General features: G+C 41.9%; 1 protein-coding gene across 1 annotated transcript in view; it reads left to right on the forward strand.

Moving 5' to 3' along the window:
• Positions 1–16,204, forward strand: part of LOC140321798 (short transient receptor potential channel 2-like) — a 23,106-nt gene that overhangs the window by 3,265 nt on the left and 3,637 nt on the right. The window contains exons 2-10 of the mRNA XM_072398583.1: positions 1,584–2,276; positions 4,045–4,248; positions 4,702–4,866; positions 5,232–5,406; positions 6,234–6,434; positions 7,293–7,455; positions 9,453–9,545; positions 12,131–12,323; positions 13,650–13,665. Of these exons, the coding sequence (XP_072254684.1) occupies positions 1,584–2,276; positions 4,045–4,248; positions 4,702–4,866; positions 5,232–5,406; positions 6,234–6,434; positions 7,293–7,455; positions 9,453–9,545; positions 12,131–12,323; positions 13,650–13,665 (1,903 nt within the window). The remainder of the gene's footprint in view (positions 1–1,583; positions 2,277–4,044; positions 4,249–4,701; positions 4,867–5,231; positions 5,407–6,233; positions 6,435–7,292; positions 7,456–9,452; positions 9,546–12,130; positions 12,324–13,649; positions 13,666–16,204) is intronic.

Genomic DNA, 16,204 nt, shown 5'->3' on the forward strand with positions numbered 1-16,204 from the left:
TTATATTGGATGATATGTGAAAATATCTGCATATGCTGAAGAAGCTGAGAATTGAGACCTGCGAAACGTGTAGAACTTTGCAGTGCTCATATTACTCTGTTACGTGAAGGTCTTCTAATAATCTTTAGTATTGTGTGGTTATAATCATTCTTTCAGTGCTTCCTAACTTAGTGTGGTCATGTCAGGACTTTCTAAGGTGCAGAACAATGTACATAGTGCAAGGGTTAGAATTTAGTCATGTACAACATAATGTACAGAGGACGGTGCAATGTACAGCTCAGTGTACAGAGTGCAGGGGCCAGGAATATATATATAATGTACAGCTCAGTGTACAGAATGCAGAAGTTGGGATTTTGTAATGTACAGCTCAGTTTACAGGGTGCAGAAGTTAGGGTTATGTATTGCACAGCTAAGTGTACAGAGTGCTGGGGGCAGGATTTTGTCATCTACAGCTCAGTGTACAGAATGCAGGAGCTGGAATTATGTAATGTACATCTTGGTGTACAGAGTGCAGGGGCCAGGATTGTGTAATGCACAGCTCAGTGTACAGAGTGCAGGGCCCAGGACTATGGTTTGTGTAGTAATATACAGACTGCAGTACTCTGTAACATATTTCCCCTTACATTGCTAATAATGACTGAATGTCAGTATCTCTGGTAAAGTAAAGGACCCCATCATAGCAATCAGTATAGGTAAAAATAAGTAATGTTGCAATATATTACATTTTGTTCTCGCATTTTCAGGAAAACAAAAGCGCTCGTAGAAAACACAGCACAAAATTTAGTTTATTCCCTTTATAAAGCCCTGTATATGATATATACTCCGATCACAGAATGCACTTCACTTCTCCTATACGACAACAATACTTCAGAGGCTGGAATTCTCTAGAAATAGTAATCATATATTTGCAGATTGCAGATCATCTAATGGCAGGGGTGTCAAACTGAAATACATAGGGGGCCAAAAAGAAAAACTTAGACAAAGTCGCGGGCCAACCTTGAAACTGAAATAGCACCGCTACTACAATTCCCAGTGTCTATAAAACAGTCCAATGCGGGGCCATGCAAAGGCAAAGAGCCCGCTGGTCTATAGACCCGAGTGATGCCGGGAATTGTAGTAGCGACGCTATTTTAATGCACGGTGGGCCAACTGAAGTTCATATTTAGGCCAAAAAAAAAAATGTTGGGGGCCAGATTTGGCCCTCGAGTTTGACACCTCTGTGCTAGGGGTTCCTGGAGCAATGAGCAGTTTGTGCCTCATTTGTGAAAACAAATGTGAATTGTGGATATATATTTTGTACATTGTCCTAATTTTCACCTTGAAATTTAAGTTGTTGACATGAAGATTGACTTGTCGTTTTATTCTATTATTCTATTGTAATTATTGTAATCTATTATTGTATTCTATTATTGTATTGTATTGTATTCTATTGTAACTTATTCTATTATTGTATGATATGATGTAAGGACCAAATTAAAGTTCCATCAGTTGTGAGCGTATTCCTTACATCTGTATGCTTTTTCCATCCTTCACTTTGACCTTCTCTCGATTCATTAACGTGTTCTGTTTCTTCAATTCCCCAGCCAGCCAATTGGAGGGAGATCATCAACAAGAAGCTGAAGTTTCCGGTGTCGCTCATCAATGCCATTCATGATGGGAACCTCATCCAAGTCCAGCAGCTCCTACAGGTCAGCGATGGGATCCTGCGACAGTTGGATGACAGTGAGGATCGCTCATGGCGAGAAGCTCTCAATCTCGCCATCCGGACCGGCAATGAGGAAATCATGAAGACCCTGCTGCATTGTGTAAAGTTTGACTTCAGACAGATCCATGAAGCTTTGCTGGTGGCCGTGGACACTAACCAACCTCACGTGGTGAAAATGCTGCTGGACCGACTAGATCAGGAGAAAGGAATCAAAATGGACATAAAGTCGTTCTCTTTGGCTTTCTTTGACAACTCCATTGACAATTCCCGTTTTGCTCCCGGGGTGACTCCGCTGACCCTGGCCTGTGAGAAGGATCTCTATGAGATTGTGGAGATGTTGATGAAGAAAGGTCACATCATCACAACTCCACACAAGATATCCTGCACGTGCCTGGAGTGCAGCAATGGACGCAAATACGATCTGCTGAAATTCTCGCTGTCCCGCATCAACACATACAAAGGTATAGCCAGCAGGGCCTATCTGTCCATCGCCAGCGAAGACGCCATGTTGAGGGCCTTCAAGCTGAGCCGGGAGCTCAAACGCCTTTCCAGGAAAGAACCGGAATTTAAGGTTTGTTTTACCAACACTAATGCCAATGTATAGGGGAGTTGTAGGAGCAGCTTGACAATTAGCGATCCCCATTGCAACCAGTGGAGCACTTTGTGACCACATAGGTCAACTTTGCTTTCCACTGTTCCCTATGACTGTGTGAGTATAGACATTGCGGGGTCTAAAATGTTGTATATGAGGTCTGTCTATGAAATAAGGAGATTGTGTTTCTATCACAAAGCCGTGAGATGATTCTGATCTCTTGCCATGAATATGTAAACTTCTCCAAACACGCAGAACAAACCCCGGCAATCTCTGACGTTTAGTTTGTTGTCAGTCACTATTCAATGTCGTTGTGTTTTCCCTCATGTGCTGCAACCCTGAGACGTTTCAAAGTTGAGCAACACATCAATTTGAGCGATAAGAGCTCCGCAAAGAAATTTGTGCTGACAACTTGAGCCGAACCTTTTCCATAAAGTCGTCACTTGGTGCCGAAACCCGGATCTTCCAGTATGATGCTGAAACCAAACCACAGTCAATGGAAACTCCTTCATCACCAAGAACCAAAAAAGTCCAAACTCACAGCCATGTCATCGTGTTTTGTGACATGAAGGCGACATTTTGGCAGAATGGGTTCCAGAAGGCACAACAGTGACCCAACAATATTATAAGGAAGACGAGAGAAAGTCGGGAAAAGACGGCAGAAATATGGGAAATGGTTTCATTCTTCATCAGGACAATGCTCCTTCTCACACAGCACTTTCTGTGACCGACAAACACATTACTACGCTGGAACATCCTCCATATTCACCAGATTTGGCACCTTGGGGCTTATTTCTTTTTCATAAATTGGAATTAGTGGTTAAAGGAATTCACTTTATGTCAATGAATGAAAAACATCAGAAACTGATCTGCTCCTCACCTTCCACCAGTGGGAAACAAGACGGCACCGGTGCTTCATTGTGAATAGAGAGAATATTGAATGGAAAAACACAGAATTGTCATAGAAATAAATAAAAGTTATTATTTCAATCTCCTTATCTTATAGACAAACCTCGTATAACATTCTATGCAATACATAAAAAATGTGAGTACTCTGAGGAGATACCCAGCACGTGGTACTTGTAGAGACAAATATTAATGTTATTATTATTATTAATAATAATAATAATAATAAGAAACAGAATTGATATAGCGCCAACATATTACACAGCGCTGTACATTAAATAGGGGTTGCAAATGACATTGTGATACAGACAGTGACACAGGAGGTGGAGGTGGAGCGGACCCTGCCCCGAAGAGCTTACAATCTAGGAGGTGGGGGAAGTCTTACACAAGGAGGGGGGATAAGGAATGGTGGGAAGTAGCAAGGGTTTTAAAAGACAGACGAAGAACGGGAAGGCAACTTAGAAAAAAATGATACATTTTGTTATTCTTCCTTCCTTTGCACTGCCACCATTTGCACTTCTGATGTGAATGGCACAGTGAATGCTGGGTGCAATGTAAATGATAAAAGTACAGCACAGGCAGGGAGCACAGAATGTTTTATTGTCGCATCATTTGCAGTTTTTTTTAACTTAATAAAAATATATATCAATACTAATGATGGGATATTTATGGGACCAATGGGAAGGAAATACTAGATGTTTATTGATAGGGTGTGTGTAGATTTAATTGAACATCATCCAATCAGCAGTGCAGGAGAAGCTGATGTGGAGGCCGGCACTGATCTCTAACAATTCCCTCCAAACACAACAATGAATAAACTCCATTTCTGTGATTCCTGCAGCCGGAGTACCTGGCCCTGGAAGACGTGTGTCAGGAGTTTGCAGTGGAGCTGCTGGGGATGTGCCGCAACCAGAGCGAAGTTACGGCGGTGCTGAACGACTGTGGAGACGACAGCGATGAGGAGGAGTTGGATAATCAGGCCTTTGAAGAAGGGATTCCCAACCTGGCCAGGCTGCGGCTTGCTGTAAACCACAAACAGAAAAGGGTAAAAGTCTCCAGCAGTGCACCTTGTCACCGAAAATGATTGTCCATGGCCAGGAGCCGGTCAAATATATATATATATATATATACACATGTGAATGTGATCATCCATGTTTGAACTATAGGTGGTTCTTAGTGGGCTGATTCTGCCCCTGGGTTCTTATATGTCTTAGATATATAGGGATGGTGGGAGCCCCTCATAATGTCCTGGGAAAGGTGCAAAAATGGTGGGAACTCTTCATAATAGGCACAGCAGATGCACAGGTCCGGGAAATTAGTGCAAGGATATTATGAACCCAGTTTGGCTGGTAAGATCCTCTTTATTCTAATGTCTCCAACTTTTTATCCAAATGTATGCCCTAGCTGGGGGGGAAGGGGGGGTCCTAGGGAATAATCTTTGGGGTGTCCCAAGTATGGAAATCAAGTTTAGCTGTAATAAGTTTTTCTTTTCTTCCAGTTTGTGGCTCATCCCATCTGCCAGCAGGTCCTCTCCTCCATCTGGAGTGGGAAGTTGTCCGGGTGGAGGGGCAGTAATATGATTTGGAAACTCTTCATTGCTTGCTCCATCTTCTTATCCATGCCACTCCTGTGCCTCATCTACTGGCTGGCCCCGAAATCCAAGGTATGCCGGAGCTGGGGGAGTCCTGGGGATAAGGGATTTGGGGGAGATTGGGAGTGGCAGGTATGTTTGCTGTCAGGGTGCTTTGGATCCAGCAGACGGACAGATACATTGTGTTGTTTGTTGTTGGGTTGTAAAAAGTCGCCATGTCCATTGAGTTCCAAGAAAATTATTTTTTTAAATAAAGCAAACCTTGAATGGATTTCTTTAAACTCATTTGTAATTAGTGGGCACATGTTTTTAATCTTCATTCTGGTTCAAAATTCATTCCAGTTTTGCTGGATCACCTAGGTTCTCCCATGAGCATTTTTTTTAAATTGTTAGCATAGAACATCATCTATATTATTTGTATTGTGTCCATGTTTCAGGTGGGGAAAGTCCTGAAAATTCCGGTGATAAAATTCCTTCTCCATTCCGCGTCATACTTGTGGTTCCTGATTTTCCTCTTGCTGGAGTCTCTGATCATGGAGAGGAGACACGACATATACGAGGGCCGAGACCAGACCATCTGGCAAAACTCGCTACACATGATCTGGGTTGCTGGTCAGTTCATGGGAACATATTTATTAGATCTTACATTGATGAACACATCTTGAATCAAAATCTTGAATATCAATCTCAAAATCACAACTACCAACTTCTAAAGCCCCAAACCTGATTATTTTTGTTTAGGGAAAGTTTGGTCCTTAGGCTTAAAAAAAAACAGAATAAAATAGGTATAGAGGTTATGGTAAAATGAAATTTCATGGGTTTACTGACGCTTAAAATCTAAAGCTGCCCTCTGCAATACCTCTTTTTGGCCACTAGTCTTCTGAGCCAAAATACAAAGGACTGTAATGTGAGTACAGGGAGTCCTGGGCCCCTCCCCTGAGGAGACATCCCCACAGTGCCTTTCATTGAATAGTATATTAATGCACAGAGCAGTGTTCTGAATATTAAAAAGACTGCAACCCCTACTTCCTGGGAGACGACTAAAGAGGGTCTTTGTGAGTTCTCACCTTATAAAAAATGAAAATATGAAAACACTTGAACTTTTTATATGTTATGATCCAGTTGCTTGTATAGGACCTGGTGGGATAGGACAGAATGTGCTGGAGAGCTTCTCCCCCATTGTCTGCTGTGGTCTCACCGGTCTCAATGATGTATAGGCCAATGGGACAAACCACTGCAACCAAATGGGGGTTACTCAATGAAGGTTACTTTGGCACAAGAAAATGAAACACTGGTGAATATTCCTATTCACAGGCAGCTTTATTACAGACTTGAATATACAGACCTGATTGGCTGATCTTGGGGAAATATTGGATATACTTTAATATCCATGTCTATGACAGTCTGAGATCCATAACCTCTACTCTCCGTGTCTGCAGGGTTTTTGTGGCATGAATGTAAGGAAGTCTGGATTGAAGGACTGAGGAGTTACTTCCTGGACTGGTGGAACTTCCTGGACATTGTCACCATCAGCATGTACCTGGCCTCGTTCTCCCTGCGGATCCTGGTGTGGGTCCGGGGATACATGTCCTGCCAAGAGGACCCGGAGTCCGACACCTGCTTCTACTTCACCAAAGCAGGTTAGATGCAATGACCAGGGCTGTTAGTGTTTCCTTTGGCCCCTAGACGCCAGAGGACGCCATTCTAAAGATGTGATGGCTGCATTAGTTTCCCTTTTCCATGAGTATATATCACATAAAATTTAGGGTTGTGTCTGGTATACAATGGACCCCTGTGGTTTAAACACGTTATCCTGTCTATATGGATTGTATGTTTTCTATGCCGTGCTTTTAATGGATTAGATGGAGTTTTACAGAGATTAGATCACTGCACTGGTGAGGGCAGATACTATTCTCACCTCAGTTTTGAAAATTTAAGCTTAAGCCAATGACTAAACAATGGGACTAAAGAGCCTTAAAAACATGCAAAGAGAATCCGTGATCGCCACCTGCTGGCTGAGAATGAGAATTATTATTAATCAAGTCATTTCCCATTTGACTGTAAAAGGATTTTTTTTTCATGATTTTGTCCTGTCCATGATAAGTAAAGCAAGGAAATGTATACAGGACCACTATGCATTGTCTTTCAATGCACCCAACATAAATACGTCATTGTGTAATAATATAATAATGTCGCTGATTGTCTCTCATCTGATGACCCTATCATAGTCATGGGTAATTCCAATATGAGTGGGCACCGGTAATATGCCAGTATGTTTTTGGGATGTGGGAGGTAAGGCACGGGGTAGGAGTGCCCAGAGGAATCCCACAAACCCCATGCAGTACTCTGTATTCTGTATTTAATATCCTGCCCATGATATGAACCCGAGATGTTAAGGCTGTACAGTGAGAATGCAAACCCTGTATTATAAGTTGGCAAATTACATTTAGGTTAAATAACTATTCTATAAAAGACATTTTTTATTTTTCCTCCCATAGGCCGCCCAGAGTGGAACACAGAGGACCCGCAGTTTATTGCTGAGGTTCTTTTTGCCGTTACCAGCATGCTGAGCTTCACCCGTTTAGCCTATATCCTCCCTGCACATGAGACCCTCGGGACCCTACAGATCTCCATTGGCAAAATGATTGATGACATGATCAGGTGAGAAATGGGGAACCTCTGGGGCGGTGCTTAGAAAGCTCCAGTTTCCTGCAAGAGAAAAAGTTCCCTAAAGGCGGGGCTTTAGAAGAGCCTGTAAGGCCTCCAATCAAATGATGGGAGAAGAAATGTCTTCCCCATTTTATTGGTGGCCCTCCATTCCAGTGCCGTAGTCTTCATTAGATTCTATTACACTCAATATTTCTGCAGGGCTTCGTTCTTTTTTCCGACCCCGATTTAGCATTTATGTCGGGGGTGTAGAAAGAATCCACAGTGCACAGCCTGGGACACAAACATCCAAAACTCCCCTAAGTGTCCAATTCCCAAGAGTGGGGGAGGGGGGGGTAGGAGGCGCGTACCACCTGAATATGTTACCCCTTCTATTGCAGAATACTGGAAGTTTTTATTGGTTAGAAATCTGATGAGCAGTATATAATACAAGAAGATATTCCTCTCCTGTCTATCCTCCTCCATGCCAAACCTCAGAGCCAATTCTAGTTTTCTAATAATGAGTGGAAGGTTTACCTCATCATACCCCATTGTGCTACTCCCATAGAATTGTATTATCAGAAAGTGTGTGGACAGCAGGAAATGACAGGTAAAGGGAGAAAAGAGTTGGCTGAAGTTCCAGTATTATCTGGCCTACCTGTCCTGGTTTGTGACTCAGAAACTATTAAAGCCATGGACACAGCACGACAGCCCAGCAACTAGAATTTTCACAGGAAGAGGTCAAACATGGTCAGCCTACATATTCTCTCAGTGTGAGTTTCCAAGTGGAGCCCTTACTCAAATCTTTGCAAAAACAATACACTGTTCTCCCCAGCCTGTTTCAGCTGGGCGCACCACCCAGCACTTTTCTGTAACCACCCACCCACATCTTTTTCCCACCCAGATTTTCAAAATTTCTGGGGAAAATCCTGCAATGGACTGTATAAGGAATAGAGATGTGGTATCTGCAAATACTTACTTATAGATAAAAGAGCCCGATGATATTCCTAACCTCAGTGTATCTTATCCTTGTTGCAGTTTGTGATACAATTCTATCCTTGTAGTGTAATTACTGTTTTACCATACTTTTATATACATGTATTTAGTGTCACAGTAAAGTTTTACCCTACAGATGGGTTGTGATGTCCACTTATATTTTAGTATCCCCTCCCACAAGCTCATTTGCATTATTGGCTCTTCTAGCCCTGATGAAGTCACTCACAAGCTCCAAAACGTGTCGGCTTTCTGTTTAAACTTGTATTTCTGAACCTTTCATACCAGCTTTGGATCTTTGCTTCTTATATGTCCTATTCCTGAGATAAGAGAAAAGTTTTAACCCCTGATCTCTGACCAAACCACCTGAAAGGAACTCCTGACACCAAATCAGGCACTGTATTGGGGCCCCTAACTTTCCTGATGATCAGGCTCTCCACACACAAACTCTTATCCTTATCTCAGAGATATGTGAATCAGTGATCAGAGACAAGTCCGGAGGTAGTGAAGGAGGGCTCCTGACCTTATTATTTGCCCTTGGTCAGTGACTTTTTTAGGAGGACCTGTACCTTAAAAGACAAGTGGAGGACGAGCCACTACTTTTGCCCGTGTTTTCCCTGCAGCTGAGGTTCCATTTCTCACTTTCCTTGCCTCGTGTCTCTGTATAGAGTTAGCCATATTGGTAGGAGCAGGGCTTTTCTTCCTTTTGTTAGAGCTTCCCCCAAATAAATTACCCTATGGATGACTGTTGGGGTAATGAAAGAGGAGGAGGACACTCAGATCACAGAAAGGATGAAGCAGGGAGATTCTTGCATTGCAGGTCTTCAGGTACAGCTGCCGCTCCAGCAAGAACAGTGAGCCGCACAATGGTGACATCACCAAATTTTACCCCATATTTGGGGAGACTGACAGAGACAACAGTCCCTGAGATGATCTCACACCGCAGATATACTAATATGTGGATCAATGTGCTGAAATAACTATGATTATTTGTGTCGCCCTCTGTCTTCAATCTCTAGGTTTATGTTTATTTTGATGATTATCCTCACCGCCTTCCTGTGTGGCCTCAACAACATCTACGTCAACTACACTGAGTCAGACAAGCTGGGCAAGTAAGTACTCCATGGTCTACGCCTATAGAGGTCCTACATGTCTCCTTCTGGGTCAGAGGTAGAGAGCTCTAATCAGAAATCCTCCCACTCCCTGCTGATTGGAAATCTCTTGCTCTGGGGCAGTGTCAGTCACTTACAGAGAGGCCATTGCTTCCACTCCAGTATACATTCCAATAAACTGTGCAGCCATGGCACCAGTATCATGGAACATTGTGAGCTCTATAAAGTAAAAGCAAGAGTCACTTCTCTAACTCATTCACATGTGTAAATTTCAGCTTGACCCATTGAGCTCTGTAAACATTATGTTTTTAGGTTAGCTGAACATTTCAGAAAGTGTAAAAATTAAAGAATAACATTAGAAAGCAAAGGCTAGTGGATGCTTTAAAACAGTCTTTCACTTTTTTTTCTGCATTTGAGCTTTTATGTTTCCTTGCAAATGTGAAAAGGAGCGTTGAGCTCCAATTGCTGTCTATAAATCAGAAATTTTGACAGCCATACACAACATTTCATATATAACTATATATAAATTTAATTCAAAGATGTCCCCTGCAGTACTTGTAACTTCCACAAGATGTCCTCAATCTTCTGGCTTGAATGACAGCCAGTCTCGTTCCACTTGCATCCCATAAAACCAGGCTGTCATGGACCCGCCTCCCGGGTCTTGTTAGAAGAAGGAATACAGTATTTCACATGTCCATCATCAAAGAAGAAGACAAAAGACAAATAACGTAATCAGACCAGTCTAGAAATGTCAGGAAACAGAATGAAGGACATTCTGATCTACTCCGTGCCCATTCCTCCACCCTGGCCCCTGCCCTAACCGAACTATTCAATCTCTCCCTTTCTACTGGTAACTACCCCTCAGCTTTTAAACATGCCATAATTCTCCCTATCCTAAAGAAACCCTCACTGGACCCCTCCCTACCCTCCAACTACCGCCCTATCTCCCTTCTCCCATATATCTCCAAACTCCTTGGACGCCTTGTCTACAAAACACTCCCCCATTACCTGAGCACCAACCCTCTCCTTGACCCCCTCCAGTCTGGTTTTAGAGCTGCCCACTCCACTGAAACAGCCCTTACTAAAGTGTCCAATGTCCTCATCAGAGCTAAGTCTCAAGGCAACTTTTCCCTGCTCCTTCTCCTTTCCTCTGACACTGTTGATCATCCCCTTCTAATACAAATCATGCACTCCATTGGTATCTGTGACACTGCTCTCTCTTGGTTTGCTTCCTATCTGTCTGACCGCTCCTTTCAAGTTTCTTCCAATGGTAACTCCTCCTCACCCACTCTCCTCCCTGTTGGTGTCCCCCAAGGGTCAGTCCTTGGACCGGTTCTCTTTTCTCTGTACACCTCCTCTCTCGGTAGTCTCATATCCTCCTTTGGCATACAGTACCATCTGTATGCTGATTACACCCAAATCTATCTGTCCACCCCTGACCTGTCTCCCTCAGTCCTGGATAAGGTCTCATGCTGCCTGTCAGCCATCTCATCATGGATGTCTGACCGATTCCTGAAACTCAACCTGGATAAAACAGAACTCATCATCATCCCCCCCTCAAACTCCAAATCCCCCCCTGACATATATCTAACTGTTAACAACACTATTATTCGGCCCTCCCCTCAGGCACGTTGTCTTGGTGTCACCTTTGACTCGGCCTTCTCATTCACCCCCCATATTCAGAACATTTCCAGGTCCTGTCACTTTCACCTACGCAACATCTCCAAAATCCGCCCCTACCTGTCCCCTGAGACCACCAAACTCCTTGTACACGCTCTTATCATTTCTCGTCTGGACTACTGTAACATCCTTCTCGCTGGTATTCCACTAACCTGACTCTCTCCTCTATAATCTATTATGAATGCTGCAGCCAGACTCATCCATCCTTCCCTCCGCTCCTCTTCCGCTGCATCTCTTTGTAGTTCTCTCCATTGGCTTCCATTTCACCTTAGAATCAAATTTAAGCTCCTGTGCTTTGCCTTCAAATCCCTCCACAGTTATTGTCCCACTTACATTTCTGACATGGTTAAAAAATACTCCCCTTGCCGCTCTCTCCACTCCTCCAATGACCTACTAATGACTTCCTCACTCATAACCTCATCACACGCACGGATACAAGACTTCTCTAGAGCTGCCCCGACTCTCTGGAATGGTCTTCCTCGTCCTATTCGGCTTGCTCCTACTTTCTGCTCATTTAAAAGAGCGCTCAAAACTCATTTTTTCAAACTTGCCTACCCGGCTTCTTCTGTCATTTGAAACCATCACTACTTCCCACACTACATATCTCACATCCTTTGTGTGTGAAATTCCCCCACCTACTAGATTGTAAGCTCTTCGGGGCAGGGTCCTCTCCTCCTGTATCACTGTCTGTATTAGTCTGTCATTTGCAATCCCTATTTAATGTACAGCGCTGCGTAATATGTTGGCGCTATATAAATCCTGTTTAATAATAATAATAATTATTATATATAAAATATACATTTCACATATAAACCCATGTTAGAGTCCAGAGAGCAGGTACATTCTGTTTGTGTTTGTCGGTCCTTCCTGTAAAATTTTTACCTCTTGTCTCTTGGCATTTTTAGCTTCAATGAGACCTTCCAATTCCTCTTCTGGACGATGTTCCAGATGGTGGAGAGGACGGCTGTGGACATGAACCATTACGTTGTGGCGGAATTCGTTGGTCGGGCACTGTATGGAATATTTACCATTATTATGGTGATTGTCCTACTCAACATGCTTATTGCCATGATCACCAACTCTTTCCAGAAGATCGAGGTGAGAGCCTTGCCTTAATGTGAGGGAGAGGCGGGTAATGCGATTTAATCCAATGACATATCGTACATTCAGAAACACCGAGTCTTGTATAAGACGGCTCCTTCCTATACATTTGTGATTAGAGAGCATCTGATTAACAAAAATCTGAGATCACATCCATCAAAATAGTTTTTGAGCCGGGTGTGAAGAAGCTGTAGGTGGGTGGCAGCCCCGGTATTGTGACCAAAAACAGCCGGGTGGTTACTGAAAAGTGCTGGGCGGTGCACCCAGCTAAAAGGGTCTGGGGAGAACACTGAGCTATATAGGGCCTAAAGCAATTTATATCAAACCAGCTGAGCTTCATATTCAACAATAACTAAAGTCTATCACAAACTTACTATGCATGGACCCATTGTGACCCCAAAACATATTATATATAATCTGAAGTTTGACATTTGAATTGGAGCAGGATGAAATTTACTGGTCCTATTGTTTAATATACCTTCATAGAAATGGCATCCTATCCTTTAAAATTGATAATAAAGGAAACAGGTGAATATCCTAATCTCAGAAGGTGAATGCTCACTGGTTACCTTTCTCTCATGATGCCTTCAGTTCAGCAGATGTGTATCTTACAATCTAGTTATTCATTCATTGGTTTGTTGAAGGAAAACAAGACATGGCAGCGTTAGGCAGGGATCCTGGGGCGATCATTCAGACATTAATAAAGATTCACTGATAGTATTCTGCACAGTAAGTGATATATGCAGCATAAGAAATTAATTCTTTACGATATAATAAATGTGTAATGTTATAGGATTAGGTCTGTGAAGTTTCTCATTTACCAGGTCATTGTACATCCAGTAGAAGTTGGTTACATTCACCTGCAATGTTAAAGACATTTCACAGATTTCTGTGCACCTCTTTCCAATTTGACCCCACAAGCGAGGAATATTCCTTCTTTGCTTATATAGATTCAAGCATTGCTATCATGCCAGCCACCAAGGGAAGATAAAACCCTGGACATGATTACACCTGAATACTATTAAAAGGTGTCCATTCTTCTCCTGCTAATACCTATGAGGCACTAATGAGGGATCCGACAAGGAAAAGGTTTACAGCAGCTGGAAAAGGTGCCATTGATCAGACTTTGTACCATCAAGCTAAACAATGCTTATACAGACTCCCCAAGGTTCCACTGATCATATGCACATATAATATTGCTAAGTATCTGGCTGCTAATTAGTTAGCAACATGGTACACCACCCCCTGAACTGTATACCAAGTGCAGAACCTATTGAGACTGTAAGAAAACATTTAGGACAAGAATAGATTTTTGACAATCAGATAAACCTCCAGACAGGTAAGTATATTACATAGTTACGTTGCAAAAAGAGTCCATCAAGTCCAACCACTAGGGAAATAATCATATCCCATATATAAAACTCTATGGACATAGCTGATCCAGAAGAAGGCAAAAAAATCCCGGGTACAATTTGCTCCAACAGGGGAAAAAAATTCCTTCTTGATTCCATGAGACAATTGGATGTTCCCTGGATCAGCAGTCTCTGGTATATTTGAATCTTTAATCCCCAGTTATATTCTGTGCGTCTAGAAATCATCCAGCTTTTTCCTAAAGCAATCTATAGTATTTGCTGAAACTCCTTCCTGAGGGAGCCGATTCCACATTTTCACAGACCTTACAGTGAAGAATCCCTTCCTTATCCGGAGCTTAAACTTCTTTTGGAGTTTATTAAAGCAAAGAAGTGGAATATTCTTGAATGGCCAAGTCACCTGATCTGAACCCAATTCAGCATTTCACTTGTTGAAGACTAAACTTCAGACAGAAAGGGCCACAAACAAACAGCAACTGAAAGCCGCTGCAGTAAAGGCCTGGCAGAGCATTAAAAAGGAGGAACCCCGGCATCTGGTGATGTTCATGAGTACAAGACTACGGGCTGTCATTGCCAGCAAAGGGTTTTCCACTAAGTATTAGAAATGAACATTTTATTTTCAGCTTTTTAATTTGTCTGATTACGTTTGAGCCCCTGAAATGTGATTGTGTTAAAAAAAGCTTTAGTTCCTCACATTTTTATGCAATTCATTTTGTTCAACCCACTATTTTGAATCTAAAAGGCTGAAGTTCAACTGCTGTTGTTTCATTTAAAATGTATTTTAGTAATGTACAGAACCAATATTAGAAAAAAGTTGTCTGTCCAATTATTTATGGACCTGTCTGTGGATATTTTGGGTCAAGATTAGAACATTGGGGATGCAAGCTTGAACATGTGGACAAATGCATTAAAATTGGGAAAACCCAACAGAAAATTACTCTTTTTGGATTGAATGTTACTTGTCAAGGTTGAGGGGGGTTATTTGAACATTAAGGTCTACAAGAAACCAACTCACACAGACCAGTATCCGCTTTTTGACTTCCACAACCCATAGGACCCAATACCCAAACACAAGGGATGAGACTTGGTACGTAGAGTGCAGTGTAGGAATGCAAAGACCTCATGGACATCAGGGAGACGAAACAACCTCCTAAAAAACAATGGCCCAGCATAGAAGGGGAAATGATACAGGGGACATTCATTCCAGGACAATCAGGTGAATATTTGGAGAGGACAACTGGTTTGGGAAAGTCGTAAAAGAGGCCAAATAAAAACAACCCTACAAAAGATGTCAAATAGAAACAACAATCTTCTGAATGGGGTGAGGGCCTTCTACACCATCTGCCTTCCACCTATAATGCACCTAACATCTCTATGGCAGCATTTTGAAAACAATTTTAATCTTCACTTATGAAATGCAAAGGTGTAACATCTATGGAGACTTCCTAACACCAAGGATGGGATTATGTGAATAGAACAGGGTGGTTCAACACATTTCACACCTCCAGATCTTGGACAATTACCACCCGCAGTGTCACATACCATGGTGATTGGATGAAGGTGTTTGTGCTGTGTGGATAGAAATGCCGGGGTGTTTCCTACACTGCAAGAAGTGAAGAAGCCGCTTGGAAGGCTGCAAAATGTTCTCAACATTACAAGAACAAGATCAGCTGAATTAGACCAACTAATACTACATTTTATAGGGATTTACATTAAAGAAAAATAATAGAATACTTTACATTAAGGATGGACAGAGTAAAAAAAAAAGTGAAAGTAATTGGCTGACTTTACACTATGGAGGAATACATTGGGTTCTATTTATAAATTATTCCCTCATCAATACACTTTGCATTTATTCATAATATATTTTTGCTCAAATTGCATTTCCTATTGTGACAGATATGCCATTTGAGTCATTGTTTTCTTTCAATCAGATTTTATTGAATTTTCAGAGAGAGGAAAAAAAAACAAAAAACAAATAAACATAACAAAGAAATCAGACATACAACGCGTATAACATTTCAAGCATAACAGTATAGGCTTTGCGTTAACAGAAGTAAATAACCAGAAAGCTGCATATACCCAGAAAAATATAACAAAAAGCATATTAGTCCAAAAGGGACCATATAGCACATATTGAACCCGTATAAAAGCAGCTACATATCCGCTAGCGGAAGCAAATGGCACAGAGTGTAAACCAATAATCTTGGACAACAAATAATAAAAAAAAAAAGAACAAAAACAAACACATATAATAAATCAGCCCAGGGGAAAAGGGGCGACGGGAGGTGTTTTAATAGGATCTGAAAGAGAAGTCTAGGGCAGCGGTCGGGAGCCAGTGATTTTAGTGGTCCGCCGACCTGAAAAGACCACTGGTGTAGAGAAATTTGAACCCCATTCAGCAAATTTCAGACAAATTGATGGGGAAATTAATTTATAAATTCTCTGTCAATATAAAATTCTAATCTTGTTTTCTTGTTTTATTCTCTCTCCTATTATCTCTCTTTC

The sequence above is a fragment of the Pyxicephalus adspersus genome, chromosome 1 (genome assembly GCF_032062135.1).
Source record: "Pyxicephalus adspersus chromosome 1, UCB_Pads_2.0, whole genome shotgun sequence".
NCBI lineage: Eukaryota > Metazoa > Chordata > Amphibia > Anura > Pyxicephalidae > Pyxicephalus > Pyxicephalus adspersus.